The sequence below is a fragment of the Perognathus longimembris genome, chromosome 9 (assembly GCF_023159225.1).
Source record: "Perognathus longimembris pacificus isolate PPM17 chromosome 9, ASM2315922v1, whole genome shotgun sequence".
Classification (NCBI taxonomy): domain Eukaryota; kingdom Metazoa; phylum Chordata; class Mammalia; order Rodentia; family Heteromyidae; genus Perognathus; species Perognathus longimembris.
In genome coordinates, this window is record NC_063169.1 from 11438209 (window position 1) to 11459498 (window position 21290).

General features: G+C 45.2%; 1 protein-coding gene across 2 annotated transcripts in view; it reads right to left on the reverse strand.

The window, feature by feature from the left end:
* Positions 1-20836, reverse strand: part of Armc2 (armadillo repeat containing 2) — a 101765-nt gene extending 80929 nt beyond the window's left edge. Inside the window, exons 1-5 of one of the 2 annotated variants that reach the window (XM_048353720.1) lie at positions 20723-20809; positions 18154-18413; positions 16717-16789; positions 10965-11130; positions 3994-4201 (exon numbers count right to left, since the gene is read on the reverse strand). In XM_048353720.1, coding sequence (XP_048209677.1) covers positions 3994-4201; positions 10965-11130; positions 16717-16789; positions 18154-18371 — 665 coding nt within the window. In that variant the 5' untranslated portion in view covers positions 18372-18413; positions 20723-20809. Of the gene's footprint in view, positions 1-3993; positions 4202-10964; positions 11131-16716; positions 16790-18153; positions 18414-20722 lie in introns of both variants that reach the window. The other variant, XM_048353721.1, reaches the window with a different exon arrangement.
* Between the last annotated feature and the right edge of the window lie 454 nt (positions 20837-21290).

Sequence of the window (21290 nt, forward strand, 5' to 3'; positions counted from 1 at the left end):
TTTTCACAGTCTAGAAAATGAACTAGACTTTTTGATTGCCATAGTTCAAGTAACAAAACTTAATCTGAAACACCAGGAGAAAGGGGGACAGGGAAGGAAAGAGAGAGGGAGAGCAAAAAGAAAGAAGTGGAGGAAGAAAAAGAGAAGGAAGGAAGAAAAAGGAACATAGTGAAAGCAGACTGCAATGTTGACATGGTGGCTCCAAGTACCGGATCTAGGACTTAATAATCATTCTTGAGCGGCATTGCTGGCTTGATTGTATACTACTTTCAGAGCTTCCCTCCACAAGGCAGTGAAAGGGCTTCTGTCAGTTGCAAGATCACATTATCTTTGCAGCCTGGAAAAAGAGTGCTTTTCCCAAAGACCTTGGGAGTGTCCCAGGGCAGAATCCAGCTGCGGCACTTGGCTGATGTGCCTGCACCTGAACCAACCGCTGGAGCTGGGAAGTGGGGGGGGGGGGGCTGGAGGGCTGTGATGGCCAGTGCAGGCTCACCTGGCCACCCCCAGTGAGGGCCATGAGGAGGGCAGGGGCAGACAGAGCAGCATGTACTACCCAATGTGAGAGGGCTGATTCCCTATAGGGAAGTGTGCCAGGAAGATAAAAAACAAACAAACAATCAAACCCAGCACTGCAATATAAGCTTTACTCCATGTTTTATAATATGGACTTGGAGCCATTTCTTCTGTTTCATTGACATTTATTTCTGTTTTTCATTCTTTTCTGTTTTCATTGGGTTTCTGCAGAGTGCTTGACTTTATTGTTAGCCAGAAGCTCACTTCCCTTATTTTTTATTTTAACTATATTAAAGGCCCTTGTTAGTTTACAAGAAAGGCTGCCCACCCTTAGTGCTCACTCCAAAACCTACCATTGGGAAGGTAGAAGAGATAAAGGAGGGAGAGAAGTCCTTTTATCTCCTATGTTAGGAAAAGGAGCCCCCTGAGGGGTGCTAGGAAACTTCCTAGAAGACGTACAGCTAAATCGAGCAGCTGAGAGACCAGCTGAGACTCTGCAGAGACCTTAACTCCTGGTGGATTGCCCTGAGAGTCCCCCCAGGTCATAGTTCCAAGCCAGGATACATTCATACAGAAAGCCTTAGTGGTATTTACACAGATGCAGAAGGGGCTCATCAGATGGGACCACTGGCTGGATGGAGGTATACACACTCCTTGCTGGTCCTTTCCTTCCCTTTCTCATTCTTTCCTTTCCCTTTGCTTCCCTTCCTTTCCCTCCCCTCTGTTCCCCTTCTCTTCCCTTCTTTTCCTTCTTTTGTGCTAGCACTGGCACTTGAACTCAAGGCTCACACCCTTGCTTAGCTTTTTCACTCAAGCCTGACACTCTACCACTTGAACCACATTTCCACTTCAGCTTTTTATGGATTGAGGTAAGCGGCTTGGAGGGTTTTCCGCCCAGGCTAGCTTCAAACCATGATCCTCAGATCTCAGCCTCCTGAGTAGATAAGAAATAATCCACCCGCACTCAGCTCAGCTCATACTCCTCGTTAATATCATTGCTAATTTTTTCAATCATGTCATACAGAATGAGAAGTAGTGAAGTGCCACCTTCCAACCTTTAAATGGAGTCCTCAGCGACACACGGCTGAGGATGGCAGCCTCATACAAGCTGGAGAATCTTTGGGAAACTTAAATCATCCCAAATATCTCGTTTGTGGGCTGGGAATATGGCCTAGTGGCAAGAGTGCTTGCCTCGTATACATGAAGCCCTGGGTTCAATTCCCCAGCACCACATATATAGAAAAAAAGCTGGGAGTGGCGCTGTGGCTCAAGTGGCAGAGTGTTAGCCTTGAGCAAAAAGAAGCCAGGGACAGTGCTCAGGCCCTGAGGCCAAGGCCCAGGACTGGCAAAAAAAAAAAAAAAAAAAAAACAAAACCAACCACATAAAAGAACCAAATATCTTGTTTGCAATGGCACCTCGCTTAGCACATCTTTCCCCATCGTAACTGGTGTAAAGCTACACTTCAGGCCATTCCGTGTCTTAACTATCAGCATTTTAATATGAAGGGAAGCCCAGGAGACCCCACACTGAGAGCAGGCTGGCCATCATTTGCCCTGTCCCCTGCCACTGCCTCCCCCCACCCCCCCAAGCTCCCTTCCACCAGCCCAGCTTCCTGCCATGGGCCTTCACTTCCCACTTTGGGTCTCCAGATAAAAAAATAATGGTAACTGAGGGGAGGGTTTTTACATCAAAACTGGGAATACACCATCGCCTAGCACAGATCATTTCTTGGAATTATTCATTTAAATGTTTACAAGAAACAATTATCAAGTGTCCCTGACTGATTCCCAAATGCAATTGAAGGGAGAATTGCTAAGAGTTTCCATTTTCTGGTTTGTTTTAATCCTGCTACATAAACTTTTTTTTTTCTCTTTTTGGTTGCTGTTGTTGGCATCCCTTCAACAAAATTCCTCATAAAGATGAAAGGAGGGAAAGCTTGTTACCAAAAGTTCCACTTCCCAGGGTGCATTGTAGACTCAGCTCAGGCCGTGGCAGCGCTATACCAAAGCCACCACGCTTGCAAAACAAAGGGGCAATCTGCAGTGCTGCCACCAACACCTCCTCCCTTTGGATAGTCAGGAAAGACTGGGGCCCATCCCCTCAAAGGACCTGTTCTTTGATGTTTGTGGGATGCAGTATGTAACCACCAAATGCCCCTGCTGTCCCTGAATGAGAAAGACATAATGAACTCTGGCGATGTCTGGTTGTTCTGCAACATCTGAAGCTTTACAAAAATAAATAAACAAACTAAATAGCTCTTGTCTGGTTTTCCTTGTCAGCTTTCATTACTGTAAGGATGGATGCAGCAAAATAAATGTTTCCTTTTTTACTCCAGGACAGAAGGAAACTCAACTTGTCCTCCTGCCCTCTGTGTTTCAGGGCCGAGTGCCACGGTCTATTCTTACTCACCCGCTGGAAAAGATTCGACTCCAAAGGCCACTTTGATGGGCTCAACTCCCAGAGTCCCAATTTGAGGCTGTTCACTTCCACTTAAGGAGACATTTCTTCCCCGCCCCCCCTTTCATTAAAAAAAAAATGTTCTGAATGCAAAGCGACATCACAAGGACCTCAAGGTTACTTCATACGAATTCCTTGAGTTGACACTCTAGGCTGCATCCGCACACAAGGTCAGCTCAGCTAAACCAACCAGCTGCCAAACAACCACGTCAGGGAAAAGTTTTGGGATGTCCATGTGGCTCAGCCAAAGGCAGAACCAAAAATCTCAAGTAAAAGCATAAGTATTTGGTTAAAAAAAAATAGGCCGTGGCATTTAATCTTGTTAAGCAAATTTGAACTGGGCATTTGTCCACGATGACCCAATCGAGGATGCTAGAAAAAAATATCTTTAACTGAGTGACCCTGCACATTCCAAGACCTTGTACTGATCTCTGCAGCACTACTGGACAGACTGAGAACCAACCTGTTCTCCCTGCTATCTTCATGCCCATCGAGAGAATGTTCGTTCTCCTCTAAGGCCTTCAAGCTGTAGGTAACATACTTCATGAGGAAGCCTACAAGTAAATGCCAATCATTCATGCCAGGAGGGGCTAATGGAGCAATAGCACAGATAGCTGAAATCTACAGGTCTGCTGTGGAATTCACAATAGAGTAACCGCATTTGCACTACCCAACGTGTGTAATGGGAGGTTCCAGGCCAGACAAGAGTCTCAAACAAGACACAAACAAAATGTCAGTCATCACTCAGGGGATGGCTGCTTTGGCCTCACTCAACCTTATTCTGACAGCTCCAAGGAGCAGTATTTTGGCAATTATGAATAAAATAGTCTCTGGGGATTATACTGGGAATGATCAAGCATCTATCCAGCTGTGAAGGAAAAAGATCTCTCCTAATCACACATTCATTTAAAATTTTCTCCTTTAAAAGGGAAATAGAACATGAATCCTCTACATACAATGGAAAATAAACTCATAAACGACATAGTTACTCTACCAGAAAATTAACTATAAAGTATACTGACCCTCCTCTCTTGAGATGAGCTGGTAAAGACGGTGCTTCTCTGAACACTTCTTGCCCTTTGATTTCTCTGAAGCTTCCATCATAAGTTAGCTGCAGTGGGTGACCTTTTAAGTGGCCAATGGCGTTTGGGTCTGTTAAATAAATCCCATTGATTTTCACCATAGAGTCTCCCTTCATAACTGTTTCCTTGCATTGTGTTGCCTTCTTTGCTGTAATAACAAGAAAATGTTTTCTCAAAGCATTTCTTATTTCAGCAATCAGTGCCTTACAATGCTACTTGTAAACATTATAAAATATAATTTTAAAGTTATTCGTTCATATGTTTTATGGCCAAGCCTCCCTGAACACAAGACTGAACCCCAATGTTAAGTCTAAGTCATCACTTCTGCCATTAAAAATGAATAGAATCTTGACTCCATTGACTTCATGTCTACTTGAAGGAAAGCATTAGAATTTAGGGTCTGAACTACTTAGTCTACCTAGGTATTTCCATGTTCCCTAACAATGCATTTTCTCATATGTCACATTGGTTCATCTTAAAATAATTTATCAAGTGCCTCCCTGATGTGAAGCTCTGCTCTGGGCACTGGGGATGCATTAGTGGCAAAACAGATGATTTGCCTCATACACAGTCCACCCCCGTGGCTGTAAAAATACAACAATAATACACCATAGTAAGTAAGATTTATGGTCTGTTATAATAAGCCTGACCCAAGAAAGCAAAAATAGAAAAAAGAGGGGAAAAGGGAGTAGGAAGAGGGGCAATAGGGGCTCCTAGGAGGAGAAGGGGGGCAAGCTTTTCTCAAAGCACCTCTGCCATGACAGGAAAGGCCAGGAGACTGGTTAGTATGGAAGCTGTAAAGCTAAAGGATGCCAGGGCTGAGAGCGGACCAGCAGGAGAGCAGCGTGAGGGAAGGGGAAGGTGGCCGTCAGAGGGGCTCCGACGAGCACTAACTGGACTTATCATAAAGTTTCCTAGTGAGGACTGAGGTCAAGTTGCAAGAAGACATCCTGCTTGTGAAACAAAACACATCGAGTTTATGAACACAGAGTCTTAGAATGAACATACAACACTTTATCAGTCAGCTGACATTTGAAATTATGTCTGCTCCTACTGGCCTCTGTCTAACCTGTGATAAAATGTTTTGTCAAAGGGGGAGAGAAAGTAAATCTGTAGTACAGCAGGAAGGTGGGGGCTTGGGGAGCGAAATGAGCTTCACATAGGAAAATGGTCTTTTGCAAGTTTTTCCAAAATGACTCAAGGTTTCCTTTTCTGTACTTATTCAGAAACCAACAAACCCATAAAAGCTAACAATAACAAAACCACCTATGGCACTCTGAGCAAGCTCCCTGCTTTCAAAACACTAAACTTTAAACCTAAAGTGAGCCCAACCTTCATTTTGATGAGAAAATGAAGAAGCCAAAATGCAAAGTGACCAATCTAAAGGCGCAGAGGGGGCCAGGCCGACACAGGAGGAGAGAGCAGGCTTCCAGAAGCATCGGCCGTGGGGCAGAGCGGGCGTCTGACACCACCCAGTGATGTGGGCAGCTGCTCAACTTTTCCCTTGCCTCTTCAGGGGCCCATCATCCCTCTCTTGCGCCCCCTTCTTGGGAATAAAGTAAGAACGAAATGATGTGGCCTAGCTGGGTGTCAGGAGCTCAGTCCTTCATCCTAGCTACTCAGGAGACTAAGGTCTGAGGATTGTGGTTCCAAGCCAGCCCAGGCAGAAAAGTCTGTGAGACTTTTATTTCCAATTCACACACACACACACACACACACACACCACACACGTTGTTGTTATTGGAACTCTGTCTTCTGGTCCACACCACCACAAACGACTGTACTACTAAATTACTAAGCACACATACTGTTTTGATTACAAAGCAGTTTTAGTCTATTGCTATTGTAGCATTTCTTTCACTCTGTATTTATTAAACACTGCCATGTGCCAGGTGCTGTTCTGTACACAAGTGATCCTATGGAGAACAAGACATCCCAGCTTTATCACAGAGCTTTACAAGGCCAAACAGTACCACGTGTTCTATTCTTCCAGCTTGTGGGGTGAGCAGGTCACTGCTACCCTGGGCCCACTCAGACTGCTGATGGACGGCCATCGGTAAAACGAGCATGTATGCTCAAGGCTGGTGTTTCCCTGGCAAATGTGTGTTGCACAGTGTACTAATTCTGTGGACACGCCCAAAGGACACCACTAGCTGCAGCACTGCCACGTGCAAACAGCTGACCCACAGACATTTCTTTCATATCTGCTATATGCCACGAACTGTTGTAGGTTCTTGGGCTACGAGTAGAAGCATACACATGTCCTACTGAAGTTGCTCAGCGTCGTCACGGAGACAGAGAGCAGATGAGGAAAGGGACGAGCGCAGGACAGTGTGGACCCAGCCAGGTAACAAGGAGGTAGACAGTGGCGAGGAGTTGAGAGGTTGGGAGTTGATCAGGGAAAGATTAATGAAAGAGATGCAGCCTGAGAAGTATCTGAGAAGGGGTTAATGGGAGGCAAAAAGAAAACCGAGCAAGGTCCAGAGTCAAAGACCGCTTCAAGGGCTATTTTGATTCCCACTGTCTAAACAAAGAGGTCCACATTTTCCTTCTTTTCACTGAACCCAGAAAATTATACAGTGGGTCCTGCCTGAATCATGAAATAGCATTGTGTGGGGGGAGAACTACAAGGGCATCCCCAGTGCTGGTGCCCCCACCGAAAGTGGTGGGGGGGAGCAGAAGAAGGATAGGTGAGAGGAGGACTTGCAACTCAAGGCTGGAACCAGGTACGCCGAGCGCTGAGTACGCAGCGGAGTTGGGACCTCATCCTTTCTACCAGGGGTGAGAAAACCACACCACCAGCAAATCTAGCCTGCTTCTTATTTTTGCCTCCCTGGGCAAAACTGGGAACTAAGAATGGGTTTTGACACTTTCGATTTTTAAAAAAATCAAATGAAGAGCAATGATTTAGGACAAGTGAAAATGACGCTCAAGTTTCAGTGGCCAAAAATTAGCAAGGGCCACTTCTACTCTGTAATGGCAGAGTTCAATAAGCTGGACAGAGATTGTATGGCCGCAGGGCCTAAGATGCTTACAATCTGACTCTTCACAGAAAAGTGTTGCTGTCTTCTGTCGGTTTCCAAATTGTGTTCTCAAGAGATAGGTTTGGATGTGTGTTGGATGAAATGTAAATGGATTTCTTTCCTGGATGGTGTTTCACATCCTTTCATGTGCTTTGGAAGGCCAGGAGTGGCCAGTGTTTCCATGACTAATTTGAATGCTGGGTCCTTTGCCAAGGAAAAGCTATCCATATTCTGCCTGCACTATTCCGGGGATTTCTCTGGAACTCAGTGTGACAAGCATTCCTGGAGGTGTGGGCTGGGGAAGGGGTTGAAAGGTGTTCAGCAATGAGGGGGGTGGTTGGTATCTGGTTTATTTCCTTCATGATCCCCCCATGGGAGACAGAACATGCTCATTTTTCATGGCCACATCCAGTTGGATGCTCAACTTCCCTGGGCTCTGCTGGGAGCGCCAAAGGCTGCAGACAGAGAAGAGGCAAGAAGAGGCCCAGGGCGGTGGTGAGCAAGGAGAAAGCCATCTGTGAGAGGAGGCCTTGGTGATTGGAAATGTGACAGGCAGGTCCTGAGGTCTCTCTCCAGCTGGGATAGCTGGGAACTCATTAGCCACAATACCGTATCCAGTTTAAAAGCAGTTCTGAATTCAAAGCCCTTTAACCATAGGCCCTGTGGAGAGGATTGCTCCATCCCTCTCCCTTTCCCTTCTCAAACCAGAAACTCCAAACCTGCCACCATACCCTGTAACCTATCTACTGGGTGTCAGCTACAGACACTTCACACCAAGGGCAAGGCTGGGTCCTGTCTCTCCAGGCACAGATGACTCGGGGGGCCTTGGGGTGAACAGATCACCTTTTTTTTAAGACAATAGTGCCTTGGAAATAAAATCCACAGCTCCTACACAAATGACAGAGATCCCAAGGCACAGAGCGCCAGTATTTACTTTAAATTGATGTGTGCTTTTAAAACGGCAAGGACTTAACTGCTGTTATTTCCTGAGTTACTGCTGTTATTTCCACAGGCCTGTAGGGATGTGAGGTCACTGCCAACAGGTGGATTAGAAGAACTTCATCAGTGACACACTTGAGCGCATATAGGCATCTAGATGGCGGCTGGCCCCGTGCTGTAACTCAATAGAGGGAGGAAGGGAGCTGAGCCAGGGAGGAAGGAGCCTGCGGATGAGCGTGGTGGCAAACATTCATCGCCCAGTCACTTTTACATCACCAGGAACAGCAGCAGGGGTTGAGCCCCCAAGAGTTGTTTGAGCTCACATTCAGAGCTCATTCTGTGTCTAAGAGGTGACCATGGGCCCCAGAGCCAGGCCCCCATCATCGTAACCAGTACTTGGCTTTCCATTTCCAATCTCTTCTGATCTATGTGGTCTGACATGGGAGCCTGGTAATGGAAGGTTTGGAGAGTTCCTCTGGTGATTCTCCCGCGCTGTTACCTTTGAGAAGTGTGCTTACAAGCATGCGCAGTCAAGTCCAGACCACTGCTGTGCTCCAAGTCCCCCCACCCCACCCCACTCCCCCCCCCCCCCCCGCCACCTCAGCTGGCTCCACATTCCCTCAGTCAACCACCCTCTACCAAGCTACCACGGGGTCAGGGCCTTCGCAGCCAGGCCTGCTCTGACTGGAGGCCTCTCTGATTCTTTTGCCACTCAGCATGGACATTTGTACCACAGACCTGTCTGTGACTGTCTCCTCCTCATGTTTTACATTTCAACTCTGATGTTACCTCTGCCGAGATGCCTTAGAGAGGTCACTGATCTAAAACAAATTACCCCAAGGGCAGTCACTTCCTACCATGTCTCTTTCTCGTTCCTAGATTATAGACAATCTAAGGCTGGGGATACTGTTGGCCTAGAATGGTATCTGGCACAAGCTAGGGGCTCACTTCGTATCAGACTGTTAAGACAAATTGAGAGATCACACAACCTAAGGATTCCCTTGCTTGCAGCATCAGTGGGACACGCTCAACCACGCTTCCGCTTCCCTTTTAACTTTGCCTCTGTCCCAGCGACTGCACCGGAAATGAAGAAGGCGGAGAAACATGTGGACTGCAGGTCACATCTCAGGGTATGGGGTGGGCACTACGCAGCTCCAATCCTTCCGGTGAAACTAGGGCTGGGTGTTAGCACATCTACTTTTTCCCAAGTCCTAAATCCGGATTATTCTATTAGGCTCTGCTACTAAATGTTGGCCACTGGCAAAAATGAAATACTTGTATGTCAAACAAGTGTGATGATTCATGGTGATTGGTGCCCATGAAATCCATCTTCAGGCTGTCTCTGTCACTGTGTGATGTATCCTAACCTCTTTTCAGCCAACCCCACTGAGAGGCTCACGTTTGTCAGATCCTAGGAAAAGTCATCGTTCAACTTTTTGGACCCATATAGTTAAAAAAACAAAACCCATTTATAGTTTGACCCTGAACACACCCTGATGGCCGAAGTGAAGTCTCTCAAAGCAATGATTACCATTATGGTATACCCTAAGATTTTCCATTATTCTATTCTGCTTCACTTTTTTTTTTTTTTTTTTTTTTTTTTTTTTTTTGGCCAGTCCTAGGCCGTGAACTCAGAGCCTGAGCACTGTCCCAGGCTTCTTTTTTGCTCAAGGCTAGCACTCTGCCACTTGAGCCACAGCGCCACTTCTGGCCATTTTCTGTATATGTGGTGCTGAGGAATCAAACCCAGGGCCTCATGTATACGAGGCAAGCACTCTTGCCACTAGGCCATAGTCCCAGTCCCTATGCTTCACTCTTAAAACAAGCTAATATGATCTGCCAGCTTGCTTTTTACCTTACTAACAGATCCTTCCCTGCAGCCTGGAAGCCTCTGTGAGATCCCACCCATGGGAAGCAGTCAGTCCCGAGAACATGGCGTCTCGTGGACTAGGCCCTTGCCAACACCGCGGTGGCAGGAGGAAAATTCCCATTCAAGATTTGCTTACGCAGTTCCAGGAACCAGAAAGGTATTAACAGAGAGGATTAGTGTTCATGACGAGAATCTTATAATTCTCATTCATTTCTAATTGAAATGAATCACGTGAGTGTATGTGGGTGAGTGGGCCGGTCATGGGGCTTGATCTCAGGATCTGGGGGCTGTCCTTGAGCTTTTTTGCTCAAGGCCTAGTGCTCTACCACTTGTGCCACACCTCCACTTTTATGGGTTTTTTGTTTTCTTTTTTTCTTGGATAGCTAATTGGAAATCAGAGTCTCATGAACTTTCCTTCCTGGGCTGGCTTTGAACCACAATCCTCAAATCTCAGCCCCCTGAATAGCTGGGATTATAGGCAGGAGCCAATGGCATGTGGCTCTGAAATGAATGATTTTCAAACTCTAAAAATTATTCTTTTCTGATGTATGTGAACCAACCCTTTGGAAATGTTTCTCCTAATATCCTTTTACTATACAGGAATGCTTATTTTTATTTATTTTTATTTATTTATTTATTTATTTTTGCCAGTCCTGGGCCTTGGACTCAGGGCCTGAGCACTGTCCCTGGCTTCTTCCCGCTCAAGGCTAGCACTCTGCCACTTGAGCCACAGCGCCGCTTCTGGCCGTTTTTCTGTATATGTGGTGCTGGGGAATCGAACCTAGGGCCTTGTGTATCCGAGGCAGGCACTCTTGCCACTAGGCCATATCCCCAGCCCCAGGAATGCTTATTTTTAAATAAAACCCTGTGATAGATATTCTTTATAAATACCTGGAAAATATAAACAATATATATAACCAACCTTAACTCAGTGTATGTACATATATATATATATGTATAGATATATATATATATATATATATCACAAAGGTTTAGGAAAATCACATAAAAATAGCTTCTGTAGCAAACTCAAGCAGCATGCCTGTCCCCAGAGTTGAAAGGACATGACATGGACTTACACTCGGCTGGAGGAAGGGATCTGTCCGGCAGAAGAGCCCCCTGGGAGGCTGCCCGGAACAAGCGTGCCCGGGCACTGCTTATTCTTCGAATCTTGGCCGGGTCCAGTGGGGGCTTAGGCAGGCAGGGGTCCTCCTCTGTGCTGGAAGGTGTTGGAGCTTTGGGTTTCTAGAAAGAGTATTAAAAAAAGAGACTGGCATCCGTTTCTGCCTCTCAAGGTTCGCTCACTCCTCTGGAGCTGGCTTCCTGCTTTCAGAGGGGCACGGGGCTTTGTTCCCCCTTTTAGCATCATCCTGGATCTCTGAGTTTACTCTCTCACTGACCATCAAAACTCACAGGCATCATTAAGTTCAAGTTCCTAAAGCTACTTCCACAAACACTTCAACACTTATTATCCATATAGATTATCCATACAGATGAGCCTATTGTTGTTCGTTCTTTTTGTCAATTATTTCAATAGACCATTCTGTTATACTGCTTAGCATATTTGAAAGACACAAGTTACCTAGGCTTACAAACATGAGCTTGACGAGACTATGAAATTAATTATAACATAGTCAACATGATTTGTAAAGTACTTAAGTTCAGAAAAATATATATTGGATGCCTTATATTGGCCAAGACTTATGTGAACTATGAATGCTCATTTTACATATCACAGATTCCATTGAAGTTCGGGGCTTTTTGTTTGAAACAAGGTTCTCTCTCTCTCTCTCTCTCTCTCTCTCTCTCTCTCTCTCTCTCTCTCTCTCTCTCTCTCTCTCTCTTTCTGCACCCTAGCCTGACCTTGAGTTCACAATTCTGTTTTAGCCTTCTGAGCGCTTGATGTAAGTATGTACCACTATGCCTCTCTTCAAATAAGTTTTTTCTTAAATGGTATCGAAATGTTTTAATCATGCAGATTAAAAACTCACAAGACAGTATAGTGCTGGTTATATGCAAAAGCAACTGATAACTAACTAAGATAGCAGGTATCCAAATCAAATCAAGTTTAAGAAGTTTGCCACATAATAATGCTGATAAAGCAAATGACCTATTTGTGATAGGCCTTTTTTCCCTAGCCATCACGGACTGCAATTCTCCTACTTAGGCTTCCTGCCATATCTAGGATGACAGGTGCAAACTACCTGAGAAGCTAGGATTACAGGCATGACCGACGAGCACCTGGCTTACTTTTTTTTTTTTTTATAATATACAACCATCCTTGTATAGAAGCCCAGTAAATGCTAGTTCCCTTCTTTGCTTACTCAGTTCACTTTATATTATCAGATTTGGTTCTCAGTCCCTTTGAACCTTTCCCACAAATCAAGACCCTGGCCTCTGACATGACTTTAAAGAGGTCACACTGATTTGTCTGCACAAACACTGCCACATTTGCTTGTGGCTTTACTTTGTAGTCTCCCCAGCTTGCTGAAAAACAGTTCTATGAATATGACTTGGTCAGTGAAGCTAGTAGTAATAGAAAAGCAAAGGGCATCATACAGGGAAGTCATACAGTTATGAAAAACAGAATTCACAGAGATAACTTCAATACTGAAGGTCAGTGTAAGTTTCCTCAAAGCATCTGTACCTGTGCACCTGTGATGGGTCATCTTCCTTGGTGGCATTTGGAAAAGCCTAGGAGATGAGATTAGTAAAACACATCTGGGCATATCAGCAGAGCTGCTTCCCAAGGGAACTCATGAAGGGAGGTGACCTGTCCCACATGTGAATAGCACAGTCCCATAAACTGGAGCCTGATGGAATGAATATAAGCAAGAAAAAGAGGAAGCCCACTAGCTCAGGCACTCTGCCTCCCTGTCTCTCAGGAGCTGAGACACTTCATTCCACCATGGCTCCTGCCACGACGTTCTTCTACATGACCGGCCTAGAAACCACAGAGCCCAGGACCGGTGCAGGGAAACCTCTGAAACTTTGAGCCCACACAAGTTGTTCTGCTCAGGCATTTTATGTGCCACAGCAATGGATAGCTGACTAATAAAGCAAGCATCTAAAACAAACCAGGTTAACGAAGTTTGCCACATAATAATAATGCCAATAAAGCAAATGGCATGTTTTACAGATGCTTACAGATGCTTTTTTACAGATGCTTAAACTGTTATACATGATTTTAGTAGTAATTAAAAGAACTTATTAAAAGGAAAAATATGGTGTGTGGTGGGGGGTTAAGTTTTCCCTAAAAGACAGTAACCAAATTATCTCCAGTGGGTAATATACTATCATAACTGTTCCTTGACCAAAGGCAAAACTACTGGTGCAAAATTACTAATGGTACAATAAAACTTAGCCACATTTTTCACTAGATTAGACTATAAAGTAATACATGTAAAACATTTTTTTTTTGGCCAGTCCTGGGGCTTGGACTCAGGGCCTGAGCGCTGTCCCTGGCTTCTTTTTGCTCAAGGCTAGCACTCTGCCACTTGAGTCACAGCGCCACTTCTGGCCATTTTCTGTATATGTGGTGCTGGGGAATTGAACCCAGGGCCTCATGTATATGAGGCAGGCACTCTTGCCACTAGGCCATATCCCCAGCCCCATGTAAAGCATTTTTAATACTTCAAAACTACTAGGCAAGTCCATGAATGTGTGTGTGTGTGTGTGTGTGTGTGTGTGTGTGTGTGTGTGTGTGTGTTTCACTGGGGATTGAACCCAGGGCCTTGCATATCGGTATCTACCCCTTGAGCCATGCACTGAGCCCTAATCTTTTGTATTTCATTTTTGAGATAAGGTCCCTAACTTAGTCTGGGCTGCCTGATCTTACTGTCTCCACCTGTTGAGTAGATGAGATTGTGCACATGTTACCACCATGCTCAGCTATAACTTTGTAAGAGATTTTTTTCTTACAGAACTCAAATAATTTTAGAAAACAGAGAATGTTGTAAATAACTACTAATCTTCACTTGAGAATTTCCCTTCATAGGGCTGGGAATGTGGCTTAGTGGTAGAGTGCTTGCCCAGCATGCATGAAGCCCTGGGTTCGGTTCCTCAGCACCACATAAACAGAAAAAGCAGGAAGTGGCGCTGTGGCTCAAGAGGTAGAGTGCTAGCCTTGAGCAAAAAGAAGCCAGGGACAGTGCTCAGGCCCTAAGTCTAAGTACCAGTACTGGCAAAAAAAAAAAAAGAATTTCCTTTCACAGTTTTCCTTCACACTAAAACAGCGACTTAAGTAAAATCAAGTACACAGGGAAGGCCGGATTTTAAGGTTTGATCTGGCCAATGAAAGTCCAGATCCACTGAAGACACACAGACCATTTTGACAGAACAAACTAGTCACAGAAGATGCAACTCATAGTTCACTTAAGGGATTCGACTAGCCTTGATTCATCCAAGAGTGGAAGCCCTTGACTAATCTCTGGCCTTGATTCCTCACATCCCGAGACAGAAGGCAGGGTCTCCCCAACTCTACATAAAGACTGGAAAGCAATGACTGACATCCCACTCAGAAAGTTGATAATGAAATAATTTGTGAGGCAAAAGAAAACACACACATACACACATAGAGTACAAGACCTCTTAAAAAATTAAAAATTCTCCTAAGCCTAGCCAGGCACCAGAAGCTCACCAGTAACTCTAACTACTCAGGAGGCTGAGATCTGAGGGTCAAGGTTTGAAACCAGCCCATGGAGGAAAGTGCATGAGACGCTTATCTCCAATGAACCACCAAAAAGCTGGACTTGGAGCTGTGGTTCAAGTGGAAGAATGCTAGCCTTGAGCAAAATGAAAAAGCTCAGGGATAGCACCACATCCTTGGCTCTGGCCCCAAGACCACGCATACACAGACATTCTCCTAAGTCCCTAATCTTTTTGAGGTGGCAGTTCTGTAGGAACTGGATAGGTGAAGCATGTGTTGCTACTACACAGTTACCACACACTTCAGAAACAGGAGGGAAGGAAGGAAGGAAGGAAGGAAGGGAGGAAGGGAGGAAGGGAGGAAGGGAGGAAGGGAGGAAGGGAGGAAGGGAGGAAGGGAGGAAGGGAGGAAGGGAGGAAGGGAGGAAGGGAGGAAGTCTGGGGAAGCTGTAGTCGGGTGAGGGTAGAATCAAGGGTTACACATGGTCTCATAGATGGTGTTGTAGACTCCATTTTCTTTCTGAATTGCTGATTTCTAGGTGTTCACTTTGTAAGGGCATCAAGTTTCCTTTTCATGATCTGTGTCTTTTCTGCCTGTCAAACAGTTGGCTAAAAATATTAAATAACTGGGCTTGGTAAGTTTAGGAAATAAGTGGACTGATTTGATGATAGTAAAGATAAAATACAATTTTCCTAGTTATTCTCATGGTCACATTTCTGTCAACTTTATCCAATAGAAAATAAGAGAACAATTACTATGTATCACATTTGAATGCAAGTTAATAAAGCAGAGAAACAGAAACAGGAATAATCACCCTTCTTATGCATCCTTTCTCAAAAAGCTATGGGAGTCAAGAAAGAGAAGAAGCTGGGACATAGGGAACAGGAAGAGGCCACAGAGGCGCCAGAGCTGCCTCCCGGGAGAGGGAAAAGGGTCCCCAGAGCAAGTGGCTGGGCTGGATTTGGAGAGCTTCCCAATGAGGTAAATTCATAGGGCACCTCCAGCACCTGAATACACAAAGGCACCTTGGATTTTAGGTAAGAAAGTTGATGACTGAAAAGCTTAAAAGCAAGACAATTAACACTACAGGGGGGAAAACAGTGGTGAGGGTAAGAAAAAAGAGAGAAGCATTATTCGTTATCATGAATTCAAAGCTCAGCTATGAACAGGGTGTGCATAATCACTGGCCAAGAAAACTGATCTAACCAGTTACAATCCATTTATATTGGGAAGAGAGCAGTGGGAACAAGGAAGGGTAAATGTGTTGTGATAAGAAATCAGAGGATAGACAAGAACAGGATTGTCTTCATCCTTAGTAAGAAGTCATAGGATAATTCCTCTAGCTCATAAGTCAGAGAACAGCAAGACAATGTGCTATTTAAACACACACACACACACACACACACACACACACACAGCTGGACACAAATGCCAAGAGACTGTGAGAGTGTATCACAACAAGTCACTGGGGAGGAACAAATGAAGAATAAGGGAACAGGGGACTGCTTGATTCTTTTGTTTTTGCTTTTAGTGTTTTTGTTTGGTAACAAGTCTTTCTCTTTCTCTTTCACTCACACAGATACACTCTTAAAGTACATGTACAATTTTGGCAAATTATATATATGTATAATTTCACATAGACATACTGTTAAAAAGAAAATTGTAAGTGTAGAACTGTTTAAAAACAAAAATATTGAGTTGTTTGTTTACTAAATGACATTAAAATTTTTTTATTTTCAGCTGGGTGCCAGTAGCTCATGCCTGTAACCCTAGCTACTCAGAAGGCTGAGATCTGAGGATCATGGTTCGAAGCCAGCCTGGGCAAGAAATTCCATAAAACTCTTATCTCCAATTAATCACCACAAAGCTGGAAATGGAGTTGTGGCTCAAGTAGCAGAGTACTAGCCTTGATCACAAAAAGCTCATAGACTGTGCCCAAACCCTGAGTTAAAACCTCAGGACCAGCACACACAAAATAATTACTATTAAGCTACAGATAAGCTATAGACATGCTTCACTAGCTAGTCACCATTCTATCTGAAAAATATAAAAGACTCCGCTTTCACAGTCAATTATCACTACATAGAGGCCATGTGATGCTTTCCTTTGATGCACTTCTATGTGGGGATTGCCCATGCTGCCGGAAGTCACTTCTCCACAGTGGTGGGATGTGCAGTACTCACCAGCTCCAGTGGACTGAGGCGAGCCCCTGAGATCGGCCTGGAGTCGGGGAACTCAAAACTGGACGCATGAAGGCTGGCGCGAGAGACAGTGCGGTTATTAGCTTGGGATGAAGTCTATCTTTTGTTTCTAATATATGTTAGTAAACGCTAGGTGAAACGCAAGTAGAGTATTCAATACATAAACCTTAAGATGAAATGGCAATTTAAAAATGTTACAGCACTTAAAACATTTTATTGACAATTCTTTTTATTACCTAAATATATTGAATAATGAAGTGTATACAGTGATTTTTTTTCAAAAGTTTTGTTCATGTCATTTTATAAAGTTGGTAAGACAATCACTATTAAACATTTCATTCTAAGGTAACTGCTGGAACTCAAGGACTAGAATTATCCTTAGGAATACTGAGTCAAATTTTAAAAAGTAACTATTGAGGAAGGGTGGTTATGAAAGTCTAGATGACCTTAGATTTTGCTAAGGTATGACTCCTATATACAGCACCATAGAGACGTTCCATGAAAGAATGGCTAAGCTAAATTTCATTAAAATTAAAAGTGTCTTCTCTATAAGCAAAAATAATACCACAAAAGCAACACTGTTAAAAGAGCAGAAAGAACAACCTTGGTCTGATAGAAAATATTTGCAAATTATATACGATAAAGGACTGTTATCCAAAATACCCAAAAATTCTTGAGACTCAACCACAGAAAGCAAATAACCCAATTTAAGAAACAAGATGTACTGCAAACCTTAACATATGCCTAACTGAAGAAGACATGGGGGGAAAAAAGCTTATGTAAAGATGCTCCAAACCACATATCATCAGGGAAGTGCAGAGTAGAGCAAGAGACACCACTAGAACGGCCCAAATCCAGGACACTGACAATGCCAAGGATGAGGGGATTTGGAGGAACAGGAACTCTCATTGCCAATAGGAATATAAAATGGCATGGTCACTTTGGATGCCAGTTTGGATGTTTGTTTATCACATACCCTAGAAATCATGCTCCTGATAGCCACTCAAAGAGAGAAAAACATCCACCTACCTAAAAATTTGCTCCGGGTTGTTCATAGTAACCACGTATATGCCGCATGTCTATGTGACTGCCCAAATTTAAAAGTAACTGAAGTGCCCTTCAGTAGGTAAATGGATAGACTGAGTGTGGTACACTCAAGTAATGCAGGTGCTAAAAAGAAAACAAGATAGCCGGCTGTGGAAAACCATGGTGGAAGTTTAAATGCATGTGACTCAACGGAAGAAGTCAATCTGAAAAGATGACACGACTCCTCCTACATGACATCCAATATGACAAAAGTATGGAGACAGTAAAGAGATCAGTGGTTGGAGAAAGGAGGACTATATAGAGCAGAACAAAGGGGAAATGCAGTCTGGTGGCTAGAACACCTGAGTGTACACAAAAGGGAAGTGTCAATACCTGAAGGAGGAAGGAGGTCGGTTTTCTTGTGTTCTTGATGAGGAAGGTCCAAAGAGTTTCCTCTGATCTTCCTGAGGTGTAAACGGTCGTTGGGTTTTCAATGTTCTTAATGCATTTCGAGCTTCACTTATAATTTCTGCACTGGTCTTCTGCTTGGTCACTGAAGGTCGATAAAATGGATCTAGTTTTTCTAACTTTTTATCACTTGAAGATAGCATCTTTCCTTTAAAGTAAAATGTTCTTCAGCTAGACACGGCACCCTGTAAAGATATGGTATAATAAACACCAACTCTGTGTGTGTGTGTGTGTGTGTGTGTGTGTGTGTGTGTAGTGGGACTTGAACTCAGGGCCTAGGGGCACTGTCCCTTAGCTTTTTGCTCAAAGATGGCACACTTGAGCCACAGCTCCACTTCTAGCTATTTGCTAGTTAGAAATGAGGTGAGTCTCATGGACTTACCTGCCTGGGCTGGCTTCAAACTCAGATCTCAGCCTCCTGAATAACTTACAGGCATAAGCCCCATGTCCCTGGCTAACACCAACTGTTTTTACTCAATACTTTAGAAAGGAGTGCTGAAGCCCATATATGTATACCCAACCATTACGCTATAGCAACCCTGGAAAATATCATGAACAATTTCTAACTAACAATATGAGCAGATACAGGGCAAAGATGAGAGAGCAGCTCTCAAAATGATGGGCTGTACAGTTGTGCCAATATGCCATTGAGAGAAAGACATGTGCAGTGAACAAGCAAACCCGGGGCAAGTGCTCTACCACTGAACTATGCCCCTCTCCCTCCTCTCAGTCTTCAACCTACAAGAAACAGTGATGGGGTCTGTTAAAACTTTTAAATTCTCCTTTTCTTTCCCACTACCCTGCTCAAAACATGCTGGTATAAGGCTAAATTTTAGACAGATAGGGCCTACTTTCAAACTACATTTGTCTTTACAGTGAGCCTCTGAGTGATTGAGTTCCATAGTTGTCCATATTTTTAAAATGAATTGATCCAAATCATCTTCATTTTGTGAACAAGTCCTAGAATGAATGAATACCAAATTGCAATAGCAAATGTTCCTTTGCCACCCATTTTGCTCCACTGAACTTATGTGTAAAGGGCAGATCCTTTTCAAGTAGTATTGTAGCCTATGATCACCAACCAAACTTGGAAATAGTCCAGTGTTTTGCTGTCCTTTTGCTTTGTGGTGCTAGGGATCCAACCCAGGGCCTTCCACATGCCAGGCAAATAATTTACCACTGCGCTGCAGATTTTTAAAAACTTCATTCTAATTGATCTAAATTTAATACATTAAATTAGCATAAAGAGTAAGACTGCTAGAAGGAAAGGCTTCACCAACAGGAGACATTTTAAAGCTGAAGATTTTTTTTCTTCCTAGTTTTGAGAAATGTTCAGTCATCATTTCCTGAAGTTTATATCTAATTAAAAATAACAAAAATTACCTGGCGCCAGTGGCGGACACCTGTAATCCTAACTACTCAAGAGGCCCAGGTTCAAAGTCAGCCCAGGCAGGACAGTCTGTGACAGAATTGTCTCCAATTAACTTTTAAAAAGCCAGAAGTGGAGCTGGGGCTCAAGTGGTAGAGTGATAGCTTTCAGGAAAAAAGCTCAAGGACAGTGCCCAGGCCCTGAGTTCAAGCCCCAGGACCAGCACAAAATAAATAAATAAATAACAACAAAACACTTCTCTTTACTTTTGCTGCTAATAGCCACCTGAACCAGATCCTTCTTGCTGAATGTTAATACAAGCATCTAAACAGGCGGGGGCAAAGTGCCTTCATGCTGGAGTCAAAGTTAAGCCCTGTGACACTTGTAGCTCTATGACCTTGAGCAAGACCTTGAACATCTCTAACCCTTTTTCCTCTTCCGTAAAACATGGCCAGTAATTAAAAAGACAAAAACAGTCTCTCAAGATCTGTTTTGAGAATTAAACGAAATGATTTGAGCAAAGTGCTTGAATTAACTACTGCCCAGGTGACAGCTGATAAAGACGGCGGGAAAATTTCTCTCATGAATGCAAAGTGAATTTTAAAAAAAAGTGGCAGAAGATAATGACACGTTAAGTGTTCCCATGCAATCTGTGAAGGTGTGCATTTTAAATGGAGGTGTTTTCCTTTCTGAAACCCATGGCTTTTTATTTAGGCATGTTAACGAATATCAGCTATGCCAAACTAACATCCACAAGGAATCGGGAATCCTACAGAGTCACCTCCGCGGGCCGCAGAAGGAGGCAGGCTGGCTTCTCGGTCAGGTTGGAGGAAGCCTGGGGCCGGGCGGGGAGGGAGGTCCGCTGCGGTGCTGGGGGCCGAGTGACACGCGCGCGGGGTGCTTTCGTGTGTGGCAAATGGTGTCACGCACACACACTTTCCTCAGGGTCTATCTGCGTGGCGCGATCCTGTGGCCCGGGTCTCCAGTCGGCACGGGGCTAAGGACCTGCCCGCACCGCCCCCCTCCCCAAAGCCTGCGGGGCGCCCGCCCGCCCGCCCGTGCGGCCCAGCCCTCCCGCACCCGTCCCCGTCCCCGTCCCCGGTGAGCCCGCGGGGGTCGCCTCACCTCCCGCGCGGACGGCGGCGGCCCCCTCACTCCGGGCAGCGGTCGCTCCTCAGGGGGCGCAGGCCGAAGCCGAGCGCCCCAGCATCCCCTACCCCGGCCCTCCCGCCCGCCGCCCCCCGCAGCGCTCCGGCTCCGCCCCGCCCCGCCGCCGGGCGCCGTCTCCATGGCAACGTACACAAACCACCCTTTCCCTCCCGCCCCCTCCCCAGGCGCCCCGGAGGAGGCCGAGCTCCGGGTCGGCGCGTGGAACGAGGGTGAGGAGTCGGGGGAGTGGGGACACGAAAAAGGGGCTCCCCCAACCTGGCCCCCCCATCCCTCCCAGCACCTGTGATGACGCCGGCGGCGATCAGCCCCCTCCGCGGGCTTCCCGCGGGGCTGGAAGGGGCGGGGCGCGGGCTCGGTCGTCCCCACCCACCCAGAGCCCCGCCCAACGCATGCGTACAGGTGCCCAGGCCAGGTGCGCGGGGCCTCCCGGGGTCTCGGGCTTGCTCTGCAGAGTGAGTGAGGCCGGCCTGCTGCGCTGCTCCTCCCGGGCCGGGAGCCCCCAGGGACGGGGCCGGGGTACAGC